Below are 16085 nucleotides of genomic sequence, written 5' to 3'. Positions count from 1 at the left end.
AGTGGAGAATGGCCTAAGTCCTTGGGCCCCTGCACCCACATGGGAGACCTGGAAGAAGCTCCTGACTCCTGGAGTCACATCAGCTCAACTCCAGCCATTGAGGCCATTTGGGAATTGAACCAGTGGATAGAAGACTTCTGTGTCTACCTTTCTCTGTAACTCTTTCAAATGAACAAAATAAATCTTTAAAAAAATACCTGATATAGCAAGGCTTATTGCATTGTGTCCAGAGTTTGTAATAGTAAAATAATTTCAATAAGTTTTGAAGCATGATAATATTAGTAAAATCAATAAATAAAGGGGAGAGTGATCCAACATGGGAAGCGAGATACTCAGCAGACTCATAGAATGGCGGATGTCCTAAACAGCACTCTGGCCTCAGAATCAGCCCTAAAGGCATTCCGATCTGGCTGAAAAGCCCATGAGAGTATTTCAGGCATGGAAAGCCAAGACACTCTGGAAAAAAAAAAAAAAAACTAAATGAAAGATCTCTGTGAGTGAGATCCCAGTGGAAAGAACAGGTCTTCAAAGAAGGAGTACCTTTCTCTGAAGGGAGGAGAGAACCTCCACTTTGACTATGACCTTGTCTAAACAAGATAAGAGTCGGAGAACTCAAGGGGCTTCCACAGCCTTGGAAACTCATGACTGGTGCATAGGGAGATTACTGATGCCATAAACAGGAGTGTCAATTTGTAAAGTCAACAACAGGAGTCACTGTGCACTCACTCCTCATGTAGGATCTCTGTCCTTAATGTGCTGTACATTGAGGCTTAATGCTATAACGAGTACTCAAACAGTATATTTCACTTTGTGTTTCTATGGGGTTGCAAACTGTTGAAATCTTTACTTAATGTATACTAAACTGATCTTCTGTTAAAAAAAAAAAAAAGAAGAAATTATCAGTTCCCAACTTGACTCTCACTGGGATTAAACATGACAATAGGTCTGATCTGATTTCATCATCATTTAAAAAATCATCTATTGGTTCTCTTTCCCGTCTTGCAAGATGGTGGGTGAAAAAGCTCCCGCTGCAAAGCCGGACGCTACCAAGAAATCTCCAGCCAAGAAAGCCGATCATGCCCGCGGCAAGGCGAAGAAGAAGACCCTCGCGGAGAAGAAGCCCAAGAAGGGGAAGCCCCACTGCAGCCGAAACCCCGTCCTGGTGAGAGGGATTGGCAGATACTCCCGCTCCGCCATGTACTCCAGGAAGGCCCTGTACAAGAGAAAGTACGCGGCTCCCAAGTCCAGGATTGAGAGGAAGAAGAAGAGGGAGAAGGTGCTGGCTACCGTCACGAAACCAGTTGGTGGCGACAAGAATGGTGGCACCAGGGTGGTCAAGCTTCGCAAAATGCCGCGGTACTATCCCACCGAAGATGTCCCTCGGAAGCTGTTGAGCCACGGCAAAAAGCCCTTCAGTCAGCACGTGAGGAAGCTGCGGGCCAGCATCACCCCTGGGACCATCCTCATCATCCTCACGGGGCGCCACAGGGGCAAGAGGGTGGTTTTCCTGAAGCAGCTGAGCAGTGGTTTGCTGCTTGTGACTGGGCCTCTTTCCCTGAATCGGGTTCCCCTGCGTAGAACACACCAGAAATTTGTCATCGCCACCTCCACGAAAATTGACATCAGCGGTGTGAAAATCCCGAAGCATCTCACCGATGCTTATTTCAAGAAGAAGAAGCTGCGGAAGCCCAGACACCAGGAAGGCGAGATCTTCGACACCGAGAAGGAGAAATACGAGATAACAGAGCAGCGCAAGGTTGATCAGAAAGCTGTGGATTCGCAAATACTGCCGAAGATCAAGGCTGTGCCGCAGCTCCAGGGATACCTGCGGTCTGTCTTTGCTCTAACGAATGGAGTTTACCCTCACAAACTGGTGTTCTGATTTCGGAGGGGAAGCTCATTAAATGACGAACAACAAAAAAAAAAAAAAAAAAAAAAAATCATCTATTATTTTTCACTTTATGTTTCTGTGTGGGAGCAAACTGTTGAAATCTTTACTTAATGTATGCTAAACTGATCTTCTGTATATAAAGGGAATCGAAAATGAATCTTGATGTGAATGGAAGGGGAGAGGGAGTGGGAAAGGGGAGGGTTGCGGGTGGGAGGGACGTTATGGGGGGAAGCCATTGTAATCTATAAGCCGTATTTTGGAAATTTATATTCATTAAATAAAAGTTAAAAAAAATATTAGTAAAATCTACTCATAATGTTATAACACAACCATGTTTAAGTAAAATTGGCAAGTCATTGATGCTTTCCACAAACTTGCATCAACCACCATTCCTCAATCCTCCACCAGTTCGGTTTACCATACCCAACTTCTAGAATCATCCTTTCAAATGAACAAGTAGTAGAGCACTCTTGCCGTGTGTTGTGATCTACCTGCAGCAGCAATCCACAGGCAGGTCCCTACCCCAGGTATTTCCTAGAATGTCCCTTTCTCCTCCAGATCTCCTCTACAGTAGATAACAGCAAGCTCGTCTACCAACTAATAGAGGGAATTGTGTTCATGTTTCTCACCCCTCTTAGCTAACTTACCATCAGATAAAATGAGTCATACCATCCAGGCATATGTCAATCAAACAAAGGAATCTAATGATGGAAATGTCAGACGCAGATGAGACAAGTTTGGAGTTAGCTCTATGATGACCCTCAAATCTTTCTATCTTCTTTTTGGTAGCCCATTATTTGACTTTGCCTCAGTCAAGGTCTGGTGGCTGTAGAATCACCTCTGCTTTTCTTGGTACAATCACCATTAAAGGTTCTTACCCTTGATTTGATCAGAGGACTAATTTGATGATGTATTACATCAGATATAGTCACTTCTACAGGCCAGAACCCTGCAAAATGAAATAATTGCTCCTTGGGCTTAGTTTATAAAGTTAACATGAATTCAAGGAGTGTTAATTACCTCCTGATTGCTTATTATATGATGAATATGAATACACAGAAAGTCAGTCAGGGTAATTTTGTACCTGTGCCAAAAAAAATTTCCAAATTTAGTCAACCTCAAAAAGTCTATGTGAATGGAATATTTTCTTTAAAATGTCCACATTATTGTCCATAGATATTAAGTCACCCCATTGCTCATGACCTCACATAAATTTAGTGCTGAATAAAAGTTGCTAACATCAACAATTCAATGCAAATTTAAATATTTACATATTCCTTATTAAATTTACAATTCCTTCTTTTATTTTAGTTGGTAAATGATTTTATAATTTAGTGACTTTTTTGCTGAGAACATTTTCTTCTTCATAAGTCCTAAATGTTTCAAATTCTTCTTTTTATACACATTTGCTATAAATTTTTATTGCTCGGGAAAATAACAGGCAGCCTGTTTTCCCATTAGGGAAGATTTGAATGAATGCATCCATTTGTTTCACTGTTTCTGAGAGAAGATCTTCTTTGGAATATGCCTTCTGCAGCATTCTAAGGAAAACTTTTATAGGTCAAATTCTGCCACTGATCCCCTGCCCAAACTGTTGTAGAGGTATGTCTGCATCAAGGGAAGAACATTAATGCTGCTTCTAAATTTTCATTTTCATAAAATTCATTCAAACTTTAAGGTGGCAGAGTTTTCAATTTCCACACTTTCATTTTTTTGCCTCATATATTGATTTTATTCGGCCTACAAGTCCTGCTTCAACGATCTGGAACCCCAATGCTCTTGAAGTTTACCATGTCCTTACTACCAAGAAGGAACATGAGCTAATAATTAGAACTACATTCTGGCATATTTTAGGTAATATTACTCCTTAAACAAGAATATTTTCATTTTTCGAACTATCCTAATTTAAGGGATATCTATTGGAAGTTCCTCTTCTAAACTCAAGAGTCTCCTGGAAGGGTAGGAGTTGTGGTGTAACAGATTAAGCCACCACTGGGGATGCCCACATCCCATATCTGAGTGCCAGTTTGAGTCCTGGCTACTCTGCTTTTACAGCAACTCCCTTTTAGTGTACCTGGGAAGCACTTGGGCCATCTTTAGCTGCTTTCTCAAGTGCATATCAGAAGTGGAGCAGCTAGGACTTGAATCAGTACCCATATGGGATGCCAGCACTACAGACAGCAACTAAACCTGCCACACCACAGCACCGTCTGTCCCCCTCTCTGTCTCTTACAAATAAAGCAAATCAATTTTTTTAAAAGTTCATGAAAAATGAAATCAAAAGACATTTATTTTGGTGCAAAAAATTGAATCCATGAAGTTTCCTCGTAATACACATTTTCTATGAACCTTTTGAACACCTTTCATGGATTTACAATTTTTTCACCAAAAAAGGTTATCTTTTAAATTCCACTTCTCATGAATTTTTAAGTGCCCACTATGATGAAAAAGGTCAATAAACTAAATATAATACATAGACAATGTAGAGATCTAAAACAGAAGCAAAAATACTCTGATTTTTCCCTCTATTTTTGACATAACATTGTCTCTTAAAATTATTTCTATAATTTTTCCCATTCTCTTCAAAACATAAGCCTCCAAATTAGTAACCAAAAGTCACAATACATTTTATCCCTTCTTCTTATGTTACAGTACATTTATTCTTAGATTTTGTATTTACTCAGCCTATTTATTAAAAAAATCATGCTTGGCTCATTGAATTTTTAAGTGTTTGTGTTAATTTATTCTTATTTTGATACATTTTATATTTGCGTTCCTGCAGTGATATACCTTAAGTAAAGATCTCTTTCAGGTTTTTATTTTCTTTATTTGTTCCTTTGTTAAATCTTTTCAGAAATTATGGTATCTGTTTTGTAGGAATTCTTGTTTTTTTGAACCACATAGTGATTTCTATGAATGTTGGTGTATGTTCATACAAATCATGCACCAATAAGGTACTTGTTAATGTTTCTATCTTGAACTATAAGTTCATGAAAATTTTGCATTATCTTTCAAAAGTCTTTTTTAACAGGCACATAAAATTGTACATATTGCTGTGCTACTATGTGATTTTTATATATAAATACATTGTATAAAATACACTCAGTGTAAATCTGTCTCTTCAAACATTTAACATTTCTTGTACATATTTCTTTTTTTTTTTTTTTTTTTTTTGACAGGCAGAGTGGACAGTGAGAGAGAGAGACAGAGAGAAAGGTCTTCCTTTGCCGTTGGTTCACCCTCCAATGGCCGCCGCTGCAGCCGGCGCACCGCGCTGATCGGATGGCAGGAGCCAGGAGCCAGGTGCTTTTCCTGGTCTCCCATGGGGTGCAGGGCCCAAGCACCTGGGCCATCCTCCACTGCACTCCCTGGCCATAGCAGAGAGCTGGCCTGGAAGAGGGGCAACCGGGACAGAATCCGGTGCCCCGACCGGGACTAGAACCCGGTGTGCCGGCGCCGCAAGGTGGAGGATTAGCCTATTGAGCCACGGCGCCGGCCCAATTTAACATTTCTTAATGGTGAAAACATCCGCAATCCTATCTTCTAGGTTCTTTTTTTTTTTTAAATGGGAAAGTATAGAGCTCATTGACTTAGAAATATTCACCATACTGTACAAAAGAACCCCAGAATTCCTTACTCTAACTTAGTATCCATTAGTCAGCTTTATTCCTCTCTTGTCTCCCCCATTCCCTCTCCAGCCTTTGAGAACCACCATTATACTTTTAGCTTCTATCAGATTACCTGTTTTCAGTCTTCACATGTGAATGAGATCATGTAGAATGTGTATTTCCATGCTTGGCTTACTTCACTTAACATAATGACCTTTGGTTCCATCTAAGTATTGCAAATGACAATATTTCATCTTTATTTAGGGTTAAGTAATATTCCATTGTATATATGTACCACATTTTCTCTATCCACCCATAGAAACTTAGGTTGTTTCTATTATTTGGCTACTGTGAATAGCGCTGCAACAAATATGGGAGAGTGTATGGTCTTCCACAGAGTGATTTCATTTCCCTGGATATACACTCTGTAGCAGGATAGCTGGAGCATATAGTGAACTACTATATGGTTTTTTGAGGAAATTCCATATTGCTTTCCACAACGGTTATACTATTTTACATTCTCACCAACAGTGTACAAGGGCTCCCCTTTCTCCACATCCTCCTCAGCATTGGTTATCTTTTTGACAGTAGCCAATCTAACTAAAGGAGATGGTATCTCATTCTCATTTTTATTTACATTTCCCTGACGGTTACTGACATTAAGCATTCTTCATGTACCCGTTAGCTATTCGTAGGTATTCTTTGGAGAACTGCCTGTTTAGATATACTTATTGCCAATGTCTAGTATAATTATTTGTGTTTTGGTTATTGAGTTATTTGAGCTCCTTAGTCGTGTTATTAATCTCTTGTCAGATATGTAAGTTGAAAGTATTTTCTACAATTCTATAAGTTGTCTCTTCACTCTGATCCCTTTGCTGTGCAGAAGGTCTTTAGCTGGATGAAATTCCAATCATCTATTTTATATTTTGTTTCCTATGCTTTAGGGATCTGATCAAAAGATTTTTTTTTACCAATTATAATATCTTGAAGGTTTCCTTTGTGTTTTCTTCTGATAGTTTAAAAAATGCAGATCTTACATTTGAACCTGTAATACCTTTCAAGTTGGTTTTAGTACATGATGAGAGACAGGGGTCTAGCTTCATTTTTCTGCATGCCAATATCCTATTTTACCAGCACCATATATTAAAAAAACTTATTTTTTCTAATGTGTGTTCTTAGCACCTTTGTCAAAGATCAACTGACTGTTGTTTACTTCATAAATTCTCTATTTTATTCCATTGGCCTATGTGACTGTTTTTATGAGAATACTACTCTATTTTAGTTACTGTAGTTTTGTAATATATTTTAAAGTCAGAGAGTGAAATGTCATCTGTTTTGTTGTTTTTAATTCAAGGTTGATTTAACTATATGGTTTTCTTGTGTGTGTAATTCCATATAAATTTTAGTGTTTTTTTTTTTAGTTCCATGAAAAATGTCATTAGTAATTTGAAAAGAACTACGCTGAATCTATGCAACACTTGGAATAGTGTGGGCATTTTAATGATATTGATGCTACCAACCTGTGAACACAGGTAGCTTTCTAATGCTTTGTTTCCTCTTCAATTTCACTCATCAGTTTTTTACAGTCTTCACTATTGAAATCTTTCATTTCTTTGGTTAAATTTATTACTAGGTATTTCTGCTGTGGGCAATTGTATAATAGTCTTTAGTACTTTAAAAATCCCATATCACTCCCTTCTGGTCTCCTAGGATTCTGTTAAGAAGCCTGTGGTCAGGGGAATGGGGATTCCTTTGTCATTTGTTTCTTCTTGCAGCTTTGAGAATCTTCTCTATAACTTTGGAGAGCTTGATTATATATATATATAATATATATATAATATATATATCTTTTTGGAGGCTTGTTTGAATACAGCTAGTGATTTTTTTTTTTACCTTCCTGTACCTTGAAAGTTGTATTAATATCTAGGTTTTGGGGAGTTTTCTTTTACTGTCTCTTTATTCTTTATTTTTTTATTTTTTATTTTTTTAATTTTTTGACAGGCAGAGTGGACAGTGAGAGAGAGAGACAGAGAGAAAGGTCTTCCTTTGCCGTTGGTTCACCCTCCAATGGCCGCCGTGGCCGGTGCGCTGCGGCCGGCGCACCGCATTGATCCAATGGCAGGAGCCAGGTACTTCTGGTCTCCCATGGGGTGCAGGGCCCAAGCACTTGGGCCGTCCTCCACTGCCTTCCCGGGCCACAGCAGAGAGCTGGCCTGGAAGAGGGGCAACCGGGACAGAATCCGGTGCCCCGACCGGGACTAGAACCCGTTGTGCCGGCTCCGCAAGGCAGAGGATTAGCCTAGTGAGCCGCGGCACCAGCCTTACTGTCTCTTTAGATATGCTTTCTAGTCCTTTGGAATTCTCAAGTCTCCCTTGAACCCCCAATAACTGAATATTTGCCCTTCTCATAATACTAAGTGTTCCCAAAAATTCTCTCCATTCCTCTTGCTTCTCTTTTCTCCAACAAATATGTATTTCATTTTTTTAAAAGAAGATTTATTTTATATATTTGAAAGACAAGTTTACTCAGAGATGGAGGGATAAAGAGAGAGAGAGAGGGAGGAAGGGGGAGAGAGAAAGTGAGTGAGTTAGAGAGAGAAAGAGAGAGAGAGAGAATCTTCCATGTGCTGGTTTACTCCCCAATGGGCAGACCAGGCTGAAGTAAGGAACAAAGAGCTTCTTCCAGGTCTCCCACATGGGTGCAGGGACCCAAGGATTTGGGTTATCTTCTCTTGCTTTTCCAGTTGCATTCTCAGGGATCTGGATCAGAAGTGGAGCCACCAAGACTCCAACCAGCACCCACATGGGATTCTGGCATTGCAGATGGTGGCTTAACCCATTCTACCAGAACACTGGCCCCTAACTGTGTAATTTCAAATAGGCTGTTTTAAGGTCATGGGACCTTTCTTCTGTTTGATCTAGTCTATCTCATATTTAATTTTACTTAGTGTAATTTTTAGGTGAAAATTTTGTTTGATTTCTTTTAGTTATTTCCATCTCTCTATCAAATCCTCTGTTAGAGTATTAAATTGTTCTCTGTATTCTCTTGAAGCTGGCTGAATTTTCTTAAAAGAGCCATTTTGAAATCTTTGTCCAAATATTTGAAAATTTCAATTCCTAAATGGCTCATTTCTGGTATCTTATTTCATTTATTAAACGATGCCATGATTACCTAGAGATTCTTAGTGCTTATTGGTATCTGACATTGTCTACACACTGAAGAGTTAATTTTTAGTAATCGAGCTTTATTTGTGACCATTCTTCCAGAAATCCTAAGCAGTCTATTTTCTCTGAGCCTATGAATTCTTCTCCTATTTTTCATCACTAGTTAGTGCCCTAAGTCAAAATTTTATAATTTATTGTTGGTGAGTTTTTACTGCTTCAGTCTTAAAAACATGACCAGTCCAGATTGTCCCCAACTTCACAGTTGGTGTGCTGTTCAGAATTTACTGAGGAAGTTCTTGCCTAAAAGTCTTTTCCACAGGCTGGAATAAGTCAGACACCTTCTCTTGTAATCACTAACACCACTAACACCTAGAACCCATAGCCCACTGAGAACAGTGCAGGCTCAAGGTAGAATGGAAGCCTACTTTACAATAATCTCCCTGTTGTTACAGTGGACTCACAACCTGAGGCTGCTCCTACCAGCCACTGATGAGGCTGGCTGGGCTATAAGACTGATCAGTTGGTGTGGTGGAATGAGAAGGCCATGACAAGATGGCCACTGGCAAGCGAGCGTCACTTACTCAGGAATGGCTTTGAAACCCACCTGGCAATGGAGCCTGCCTGGCAACAGGCTGTGATTGGATGGCTTTGGGAACTGCCTGGCAACAGGCTGTGATTGGTTGGGGCATAGATCGCCCTTTGACCGGATTGGCTGATCTTGGCTATATAAGCAGTTGTACTAACTAAAATAAACGAATCTGTGGGCTGCTTGCCTCAAGCCCGCTTTCACCCGACTCCCTGGGTCTGTGTGGTGACTCCGTGCCTCTTGCCCCCACCACGCTCCTCCTCTCAGAAATGAATCCATTGCAACATTGTTGAGAAATCAACTGCAACAAGTTGGGGACACAGAGTTCCACTTGGCACAGAAACAGGTCCAAATGCCCTATTTGCGGTCATCGACTTGGGGACAGAGACCATTAGCATATTTTCAGTGTTGGGTTTTATCAGCCTAGCTCTGAGTCTCAAGGAACTTATTCTACTTTGTTGTCTGCCTAAGGCTGGAGGAAGAAAATAAAAGAAGCCCCTTAGCCACTCAGACTGGGCCAAGCCCTGTAAAGTCTCATGGGTGTCCATGAGCCCAAATTGAATCCATTCTACTGGGGCACAGGTTTAACCTGTTGCCAAGAAAAGTCTAAATGCTCCATCTTCAAGAACTGGTTTAGAACTGGTTTTGGGGTAGGTGGTTTTTAGGTCTCAACTCTTGGGCAAGATTCTAAACTCTCCTGACCTACTCCACAGTGTCTAGAGTCTTGCTGTGTTTTCTGATGGAGATTGATGGAGAAATAGCAGGGATTAACTGACTGCGGATGGTCCAAATGCTCTGCAGGTATGGACCTGGGATTCATGATTGAGGACCCTGTCCAACTCTGATTTTTTTTTTTTTTTAATTTAAGAAGAGAGACTGAGATGCACAGACATACGGACAGCCAAAGAGAAAGATCTCATCTGTTGGCTCCCTCCCAAAATGCTCACAAGGGCCAAGATTGGGACAGGCCAAAATCAGGACCTGAAAATTCAATAAATATCTCCCACTATGGATAGCAGGGTCTTAACTACTTGAACCATTGCCTGCTGAATTCTAGGAGATGAATGAACAAGAAAGTGGGATTGGGAGTAGAGACAAAAATTGAACCCAAGTACCCCAACATGTGAAGTAGTTGTCATAGCCATTATTCCAAGTGTCTGTACCAACTCTGAATTTTATCATGCATTGAGATTTAGGTCTACAGAATGGACTTAATTACTTCTCCCTTTCCCAAGCAGAAAGTGTCTCTCTATACGGTGCTACTTGGAATTGGCAATATGGAAAATTATTTCCTTCCTGCTTTCTTCAATGTGCCTTCTTACTAACATTCTAAAATCAGGCGTTGTTTTTCTTTCATCTCACGTCCATTGCTCTTGTGAAGGTGACTTAGTGGATAAGCAGTAATTCAAAATGCTGTTTTTTTTTTTTATTTATTTTTTATTTTTATTTTTTTTTTGACAGGCAGAATGGATAGTGAGAGAGAGAGAGAGAAAGGTCTTCCTTTTTGCCGTTGGTTCACCCTCCAATGGCCGCTGCAGCCAGCACATCGTGCTGATCCGAAGCCAGGAGCCAGGTGCTTCTCCTGGTCTCCCATGGGGTGCAGGGCCCAAGCACTTGGGCCATCCTCCACTGCACTCCTGGGCCACAGAAGAGAGCTGGACTGGAAGAGGGACAACCGGGACAGAATCCGGCGCCCCGACCAGGACTAGAACCTGGTGTGCTGGCGCCGCTAGGCGGAGGATTAGCCTAGTGAGCCGCGGCGCCGGCCCAAAATGTTGTTTATGTTAGAAGAAGGTCACCAGAACATCTTACTCAGCTACCATCTTCAGAAGTGTATATTACTTGTTAATGTCATTTCTAAAATTTTGTTAAATTTCCTTGTATATAAAACATGAAGCAAAGTTCCAATGTATTAAAAGTAAAGTGTTAGGAAATCACAAACATCCCTTTTATTGGCAGCAAAAAAATGTATTGAAAGAATTCAAGGAGCATTCCTTCACATCTGTGATAAATATTTCATCTTTAATAACTGGTCCATGGATTATTCTCTCTTGTAGCTTAATGGAAATGAGTCATACAACAGGCTAAATGGCTCAGCTCTGACCAGTCTATCTCACTTACTAATTTACTCCTTTAGACATTGTGGGGAGCAACTCGGACTAGACTAAGTTACTGGAATTAAGACTTATTCTATGCATCTGCTTTCCCACAATATGGCGCTGAGAAGGGAAACAGCTTCTACACAGCTGCCTCCAGTTCAACCAATAAACTGTGGGACCTGCTCCTGATTGGAGGAGAGCAGCATACTCGGCATGTGGGTAGCAGAGTTGGGATTGGTGGAAGAGGACTATAAAGGAGGAGAGAGACGGCATGCACCAGGAACGTCTAAGGGGAACACCTGTGCAGCCCCCGAGAGAGCCGGCCGGCGGTGTGCCGCTCCCCCGCGGAAGTGGGGAATGTGGCAGGAGGAACCGCCCTTCCACGGAGGTGGAAGGAACGGTAGCCAACCCGGGAAGGACCAGCAGCCAACCCGGGAAGGGACAGCAGCCAACCCGGAAAGAACCAGCAGCAAACCCGGGGAGGGCCGAGCAGACGAAAGAACAGCGCAGGGTCCTGTGTCGTTCCTCCACAAAGACGGGGAGCGACAAGACATCATTTTCCTCATCCATGAAATAGAAGATGTGATACATATACTGCATATAGGCTAATTTGGAGATTTGGAATAATGTAGATGATATGCTACATAGTTAATGCTTAATAAGTGTACTTAACAATATAGTGTGTCTATGGGATTTTTCAATTTATATGGTCACTCATCCTTGACTTCCTTGTTGCTACATTTTTTTCCAGAATGTAATGGGAACCCCAGGCAAGATTTTAAAGTTGTATTTTGCTATATTTGGTGCAAGATAGTGTATTTATATTCTAGGGATGATAGCAAAGTACCACAAATTGAGTGGCTTCAAACAAAAACACTCTATCCTATCAAATGTCTGGAGGCTAGAAGTCATTAATAAAAGTGCCACCAGGGCCATGTTTCCCCTGAAACTTGTAGAGGAGAATCTGTCCTTGCCTTTCCCTTAATCTCTGATGTTGCTGGCATTTCTTTGTGTTCTTTGGTTTTCATGTACAACAATTCAGTCTCTTCCTCCATTGTAATCTGCGTCTCTCTTTTCCTCTAATGAAGACACTAGTCACATTGGGTTAGGGATTCACCCCACTGCAGGGTAACCACATCTTAAAGAATTACGTCTACAGTGATCTTCACAAATAAGGTTACTATCTGAGGTACTTGGGGGTTAGGATTTCAACATTTCTTGTTGGAATGTACATTTGTACCCAAAGTATATAGCTGTAAGTCCTTAAGTCATTGTATAAAATAGTTGCATTTTTTGATGCCCTTCCCTTGCAGAATGCTTCTTTACAAAGAGTAAGGATTTGTAACACACATGCCCCTTTGTCTAGCTCTTCCTAGAAAAAATTTTTCCCCTGGGGGCACTACCCCCACCCCCACCCCCACAAAGTCAAACTTAAGTCAAAATCACATTATGATTTTGCAGTCTATTGCTACCTCACATGGGTAAAGACTTCTTCCAATACTGTTTCTAGTTGATTTTCTTAAAAAGTAGGAGAAAATCACTTGAGCCTTCCTGGAGGCTATCAGTTCATCACAATCAGTGTTATTTCTTTGAGTTCATTGCACAGCTGTAGAAATCATGCTCACTGCTCAAGTGAGCCTCTTAAGTGCAAAATCTCATCAGTAACTGCCCACTGATTTTTATATATCAGACTGTGACCTCTTCGCAGGACTACTTTTTAAAAATTATCAGTTGTAATATGAATTGTAGGAGAGAATGTAATCAAAATAGTGTAATAAGGTGTTCAAAATAATACTTTTAGATGATATTGCTAGTGTTTTATGGTTGTATTTTAAATCTTAGCTTTGTTTCTAACTCCAGATACCATCCTTTCTCTCCCTCCCTTTATAATAAAATTCCTTGTAAGACTTGTTTAAGCACAATGCCTGCAATTTTTCTCCCTGTCTATAACATTCTCTTTTGCACCAACTCAAAGTTTTATACCCACCACACCAATAAAACTGATTTTATGAAGGCCACTTAAAAGAACTCTGCATTTTGCTAAATCTAGTGATTATGTCTAAACTCTCATGTTGCTTGATTTAGTATTATTTGGCATGATTAGCTACTCTTGACTTCTCAAAATACCTTTTCTTGGTTTCCGAGACATGATATGCACCTGGGTTCCTGCCTAGACTTCAACTTCTTCTCAGTCTTTTTTGCTGGGTTCTTCATTATTTCCAGAAGCTCTAAGTGTTGGAACAAGGTTCAGTTCTTGGAGGTCTTCTCTTTCTCATTTAGACCAATTCCTTCAAATATCTTATTCTCTTTGATGGCATTAATGATCACATATATACAAATGATGTTCAACTATATCACCATATATCCTTATATCTGCACATAAAAATGTCCAAATGCATCAAAAATTTGACACATGCAAAACTGAATTACTAAACTTACCAGGGCTCCTTGGGGTAGGGCTGCAAAGGGGAATCTTCAGTAGCAAATACCCCAAGATAATCAGTCTAGATCTTGGAGTCATTTTTTCTCTTTTCTTTTATTCTCTGTGCATAGAATATCAAAATATTTACATGTCCTTGACTCCACATAAATATTGAAGCTGACCCCACTTTCAAAATATTTTTGGTGTTTACCACATCAGCACCATGGTCAAAGTCAATGTCATTTATGAACCCTGTGAAAAATCTGCAAAGATTTAAAATTATTTTCCACAAAAAAAAATCTTTATTTTTCAATTCCATTTTCTCAAGAACTTAAAGTACCTTTTTAATGGTGGTCAAAATTGGATTTTGGGCAGTACTTCTCCCCCAGACTCTTTGCTGGTTTGTCAGTGTGAGCTCTTGTTGCTGTCTCCTCACCTCCTACAGTACCATGTGTCCCCACAAGGACCTGTCATGCATGACTGCATCTCCATCCACATCGGCCAGGCTGGTGTCCAGATCAGCAATGCCTGCTGGGAGCTCTACTGCCTGGAACGTGGCATCCAGCCCAATGGCCAGTTGCCAAGTGACAAGACCATTGTAGGAGGAGATGATTCCTTCAACACCTTCTTCAATGAGATCCACACTGTCAAGCATGTGCCCATGGCACTGTTTGTAGACATGGAGCCCACAGTCCCGCTGGCACTACTGCCAGCTCTTCCATACCAAGCAGCTCATAATAGGCAAGGAAGATGCTGCCAATAACTATGCCCACAAGCACTACACCATTAGCAAGATCATTGACCACATCTTGGACCAGATTCACAAGCTGGCTGATCAATGTGTGGGCCTGCAGGGCTTCTTGCTTTTCCACAGCTTTGGTGGGGACACTGGTTGTGAGTTCATCTCCATGCTGATGGATTGCCTCTCTGTCAATTATTGCAAGAATTCCAAGCTGTAGATCACCATCTACCCAGTCCCCCAGGTTTCCACAGCTGTGGTAGAGACCTACAGCTCCATCCTCACCACCCATACCACCCTGGAGCACTCTGATTGTGCCTTCATGGTAAGCAATGAGACCATCTATGACATCTGTTGTAGAAATCGCGATACATCACTACACTACACTAACCTGAACCGCTTGTTAGCCAGATTGCAACATCCATCATGGCTTCTCTAAGGTTTTATGGAGTCCTGAATGTTGATCTGACAGAATTTCAGACCAACCTGATGCCCTGTTCTCCACATGCACTTCCCTCTGGCCACATATGCTCCTATCAACTCTACTGAGAAAGCCTACCATGAACAGCTTTCTGTAGCAGAGATCACCAATGCTTGTTTTGAACCAGCCAACCAGATGGTGAAATGTGACCCTTGTCATGGTAAATACATGGCTTGCTGCCTGTTGTATCATGGCAACGTGGTTCACAGAGATGCCAGTGCTTCTATCGCCACCATCAAGACCAAGCACAGCATCCAGTTCTTGGATTGGTGCCCCATTGGCTTCAAGGTTGGCATTAATTACCAGTCTCCCATTATGGTGCCAGGCAGAGACCTGGCCAAGGTACAGCGGGCTGTGTGCATGCTGAGCAACACCAACACCACAGCCATAGCCAACACCTGGGCTCATATGGACCACAAGTTCAACCTGATGTATGCCAAGTGTGCCTTTGTTCACTGGAATGTGGGTGAGGACATGAAGGAGGGAGAGTTTTCTCAAGCTGGTGAGGACATGGCTGCCCTGGAGAACGATTATGAAGAGGTTGGAGCAGACAGTGTTGAGGCAGAGAATGAGGGCAAGGAGTATTAACCTGTCTGCAGCACTGTGCACTCTTCTGCTGTGTCTCTGTCCTGTGAAGCTGTCCATTGTATCCCTAACCTGTCAATTAAAATGATGTTTGCATGTTAGATGTAAAAAGAAATGTATTTTTTGACCTTGTCTAAACAAGATAAGAGTCGGAGAACTCAGAGGGCTTCCATAGCCTTGGAAACACATGACTGGAGCATAGGGAGATTACTGATGCCATAGACAGGAGTGTCAATTGGTAAAGTCAACAACAGGAGTCACTGTGCACTTACTCCTCATGTAGAATCTCTGTCCTTAATGTGCTGTACATTGAGATTTAATGCTATAACGAGTACTCAAACAATATATTTCACTTTGTGTTTCTACGGGGGTGCAAACTGTTGAAATCTTTACTTAATGCATACTAAACTGATCTTCTGTAAAAAAAAAAAAAAAAAAAAAAGAAATTGAAATTATCAATTCCCAACTTGACTCTCACTGGGATTAAACATGACAATAGGTCTGATCTG

At 41.0% G+C, this 16085-nt stretch overlaps 1 protein-coding gene and 1 pseudogene across 1 annotated transcript; both read left to right on the top strand.

The window, feature by feature from the left end:
- Positions 1-643: 643 nt before the first annotated feature.
- Positions 644-1944, top strand: LOC138845194 (large ribosomal subunit protein eL6-like). The gene has a single exon (XM_070056703.1). It carries the CDS (start codon positions 1007-1009, stop codon positions 1880-1882), a length of 876 nt encoding a protein of 291 aa, XP_069912804.1. The 5' UTR covers positions 644-1006; the 3' UTR covers positions 1883-1944.
- Positions 1945-14243: 12299 nt separating this feature from the next.
- LOC100343569 (tubulin alpha chain-like) lies at positions 14244-15579 on the top strand (annotated as a pseudogene).
- Positions 15580-16085: the final 506 nt, after the last annotated feature.

This window comes from Oryctolagus cuniculus, chromosome 14 (assembly GCF_964237555.1).
Source record: "Oryctolagus cuniculus chromosome 14, mOryCun1.1, whole genome shotgun sequence".
NCBI classification, from domain to species: Eukaryota; Metazoa; Chordata; class Mammalia; order Lagomorpha; family Leporidae; genus Oryctolagus; species Oryctolagus cuniculus.
The sequence above is the reverse complement of the archived record's forward strand: the minus strand, read 5'-3'. Positions and strand labels throughout refer to the sequence as shown.

Bases quoted from the DNA above. Each gene is read 5' to 3' on its own strand.
- LOC138845194 (XM_070056703.1), top strand. From the start codon at position 1,007: ATGGTGGGTGAAAAAGCTCCCGCTGCAAAGCCGGACGCTACCAAGAAA.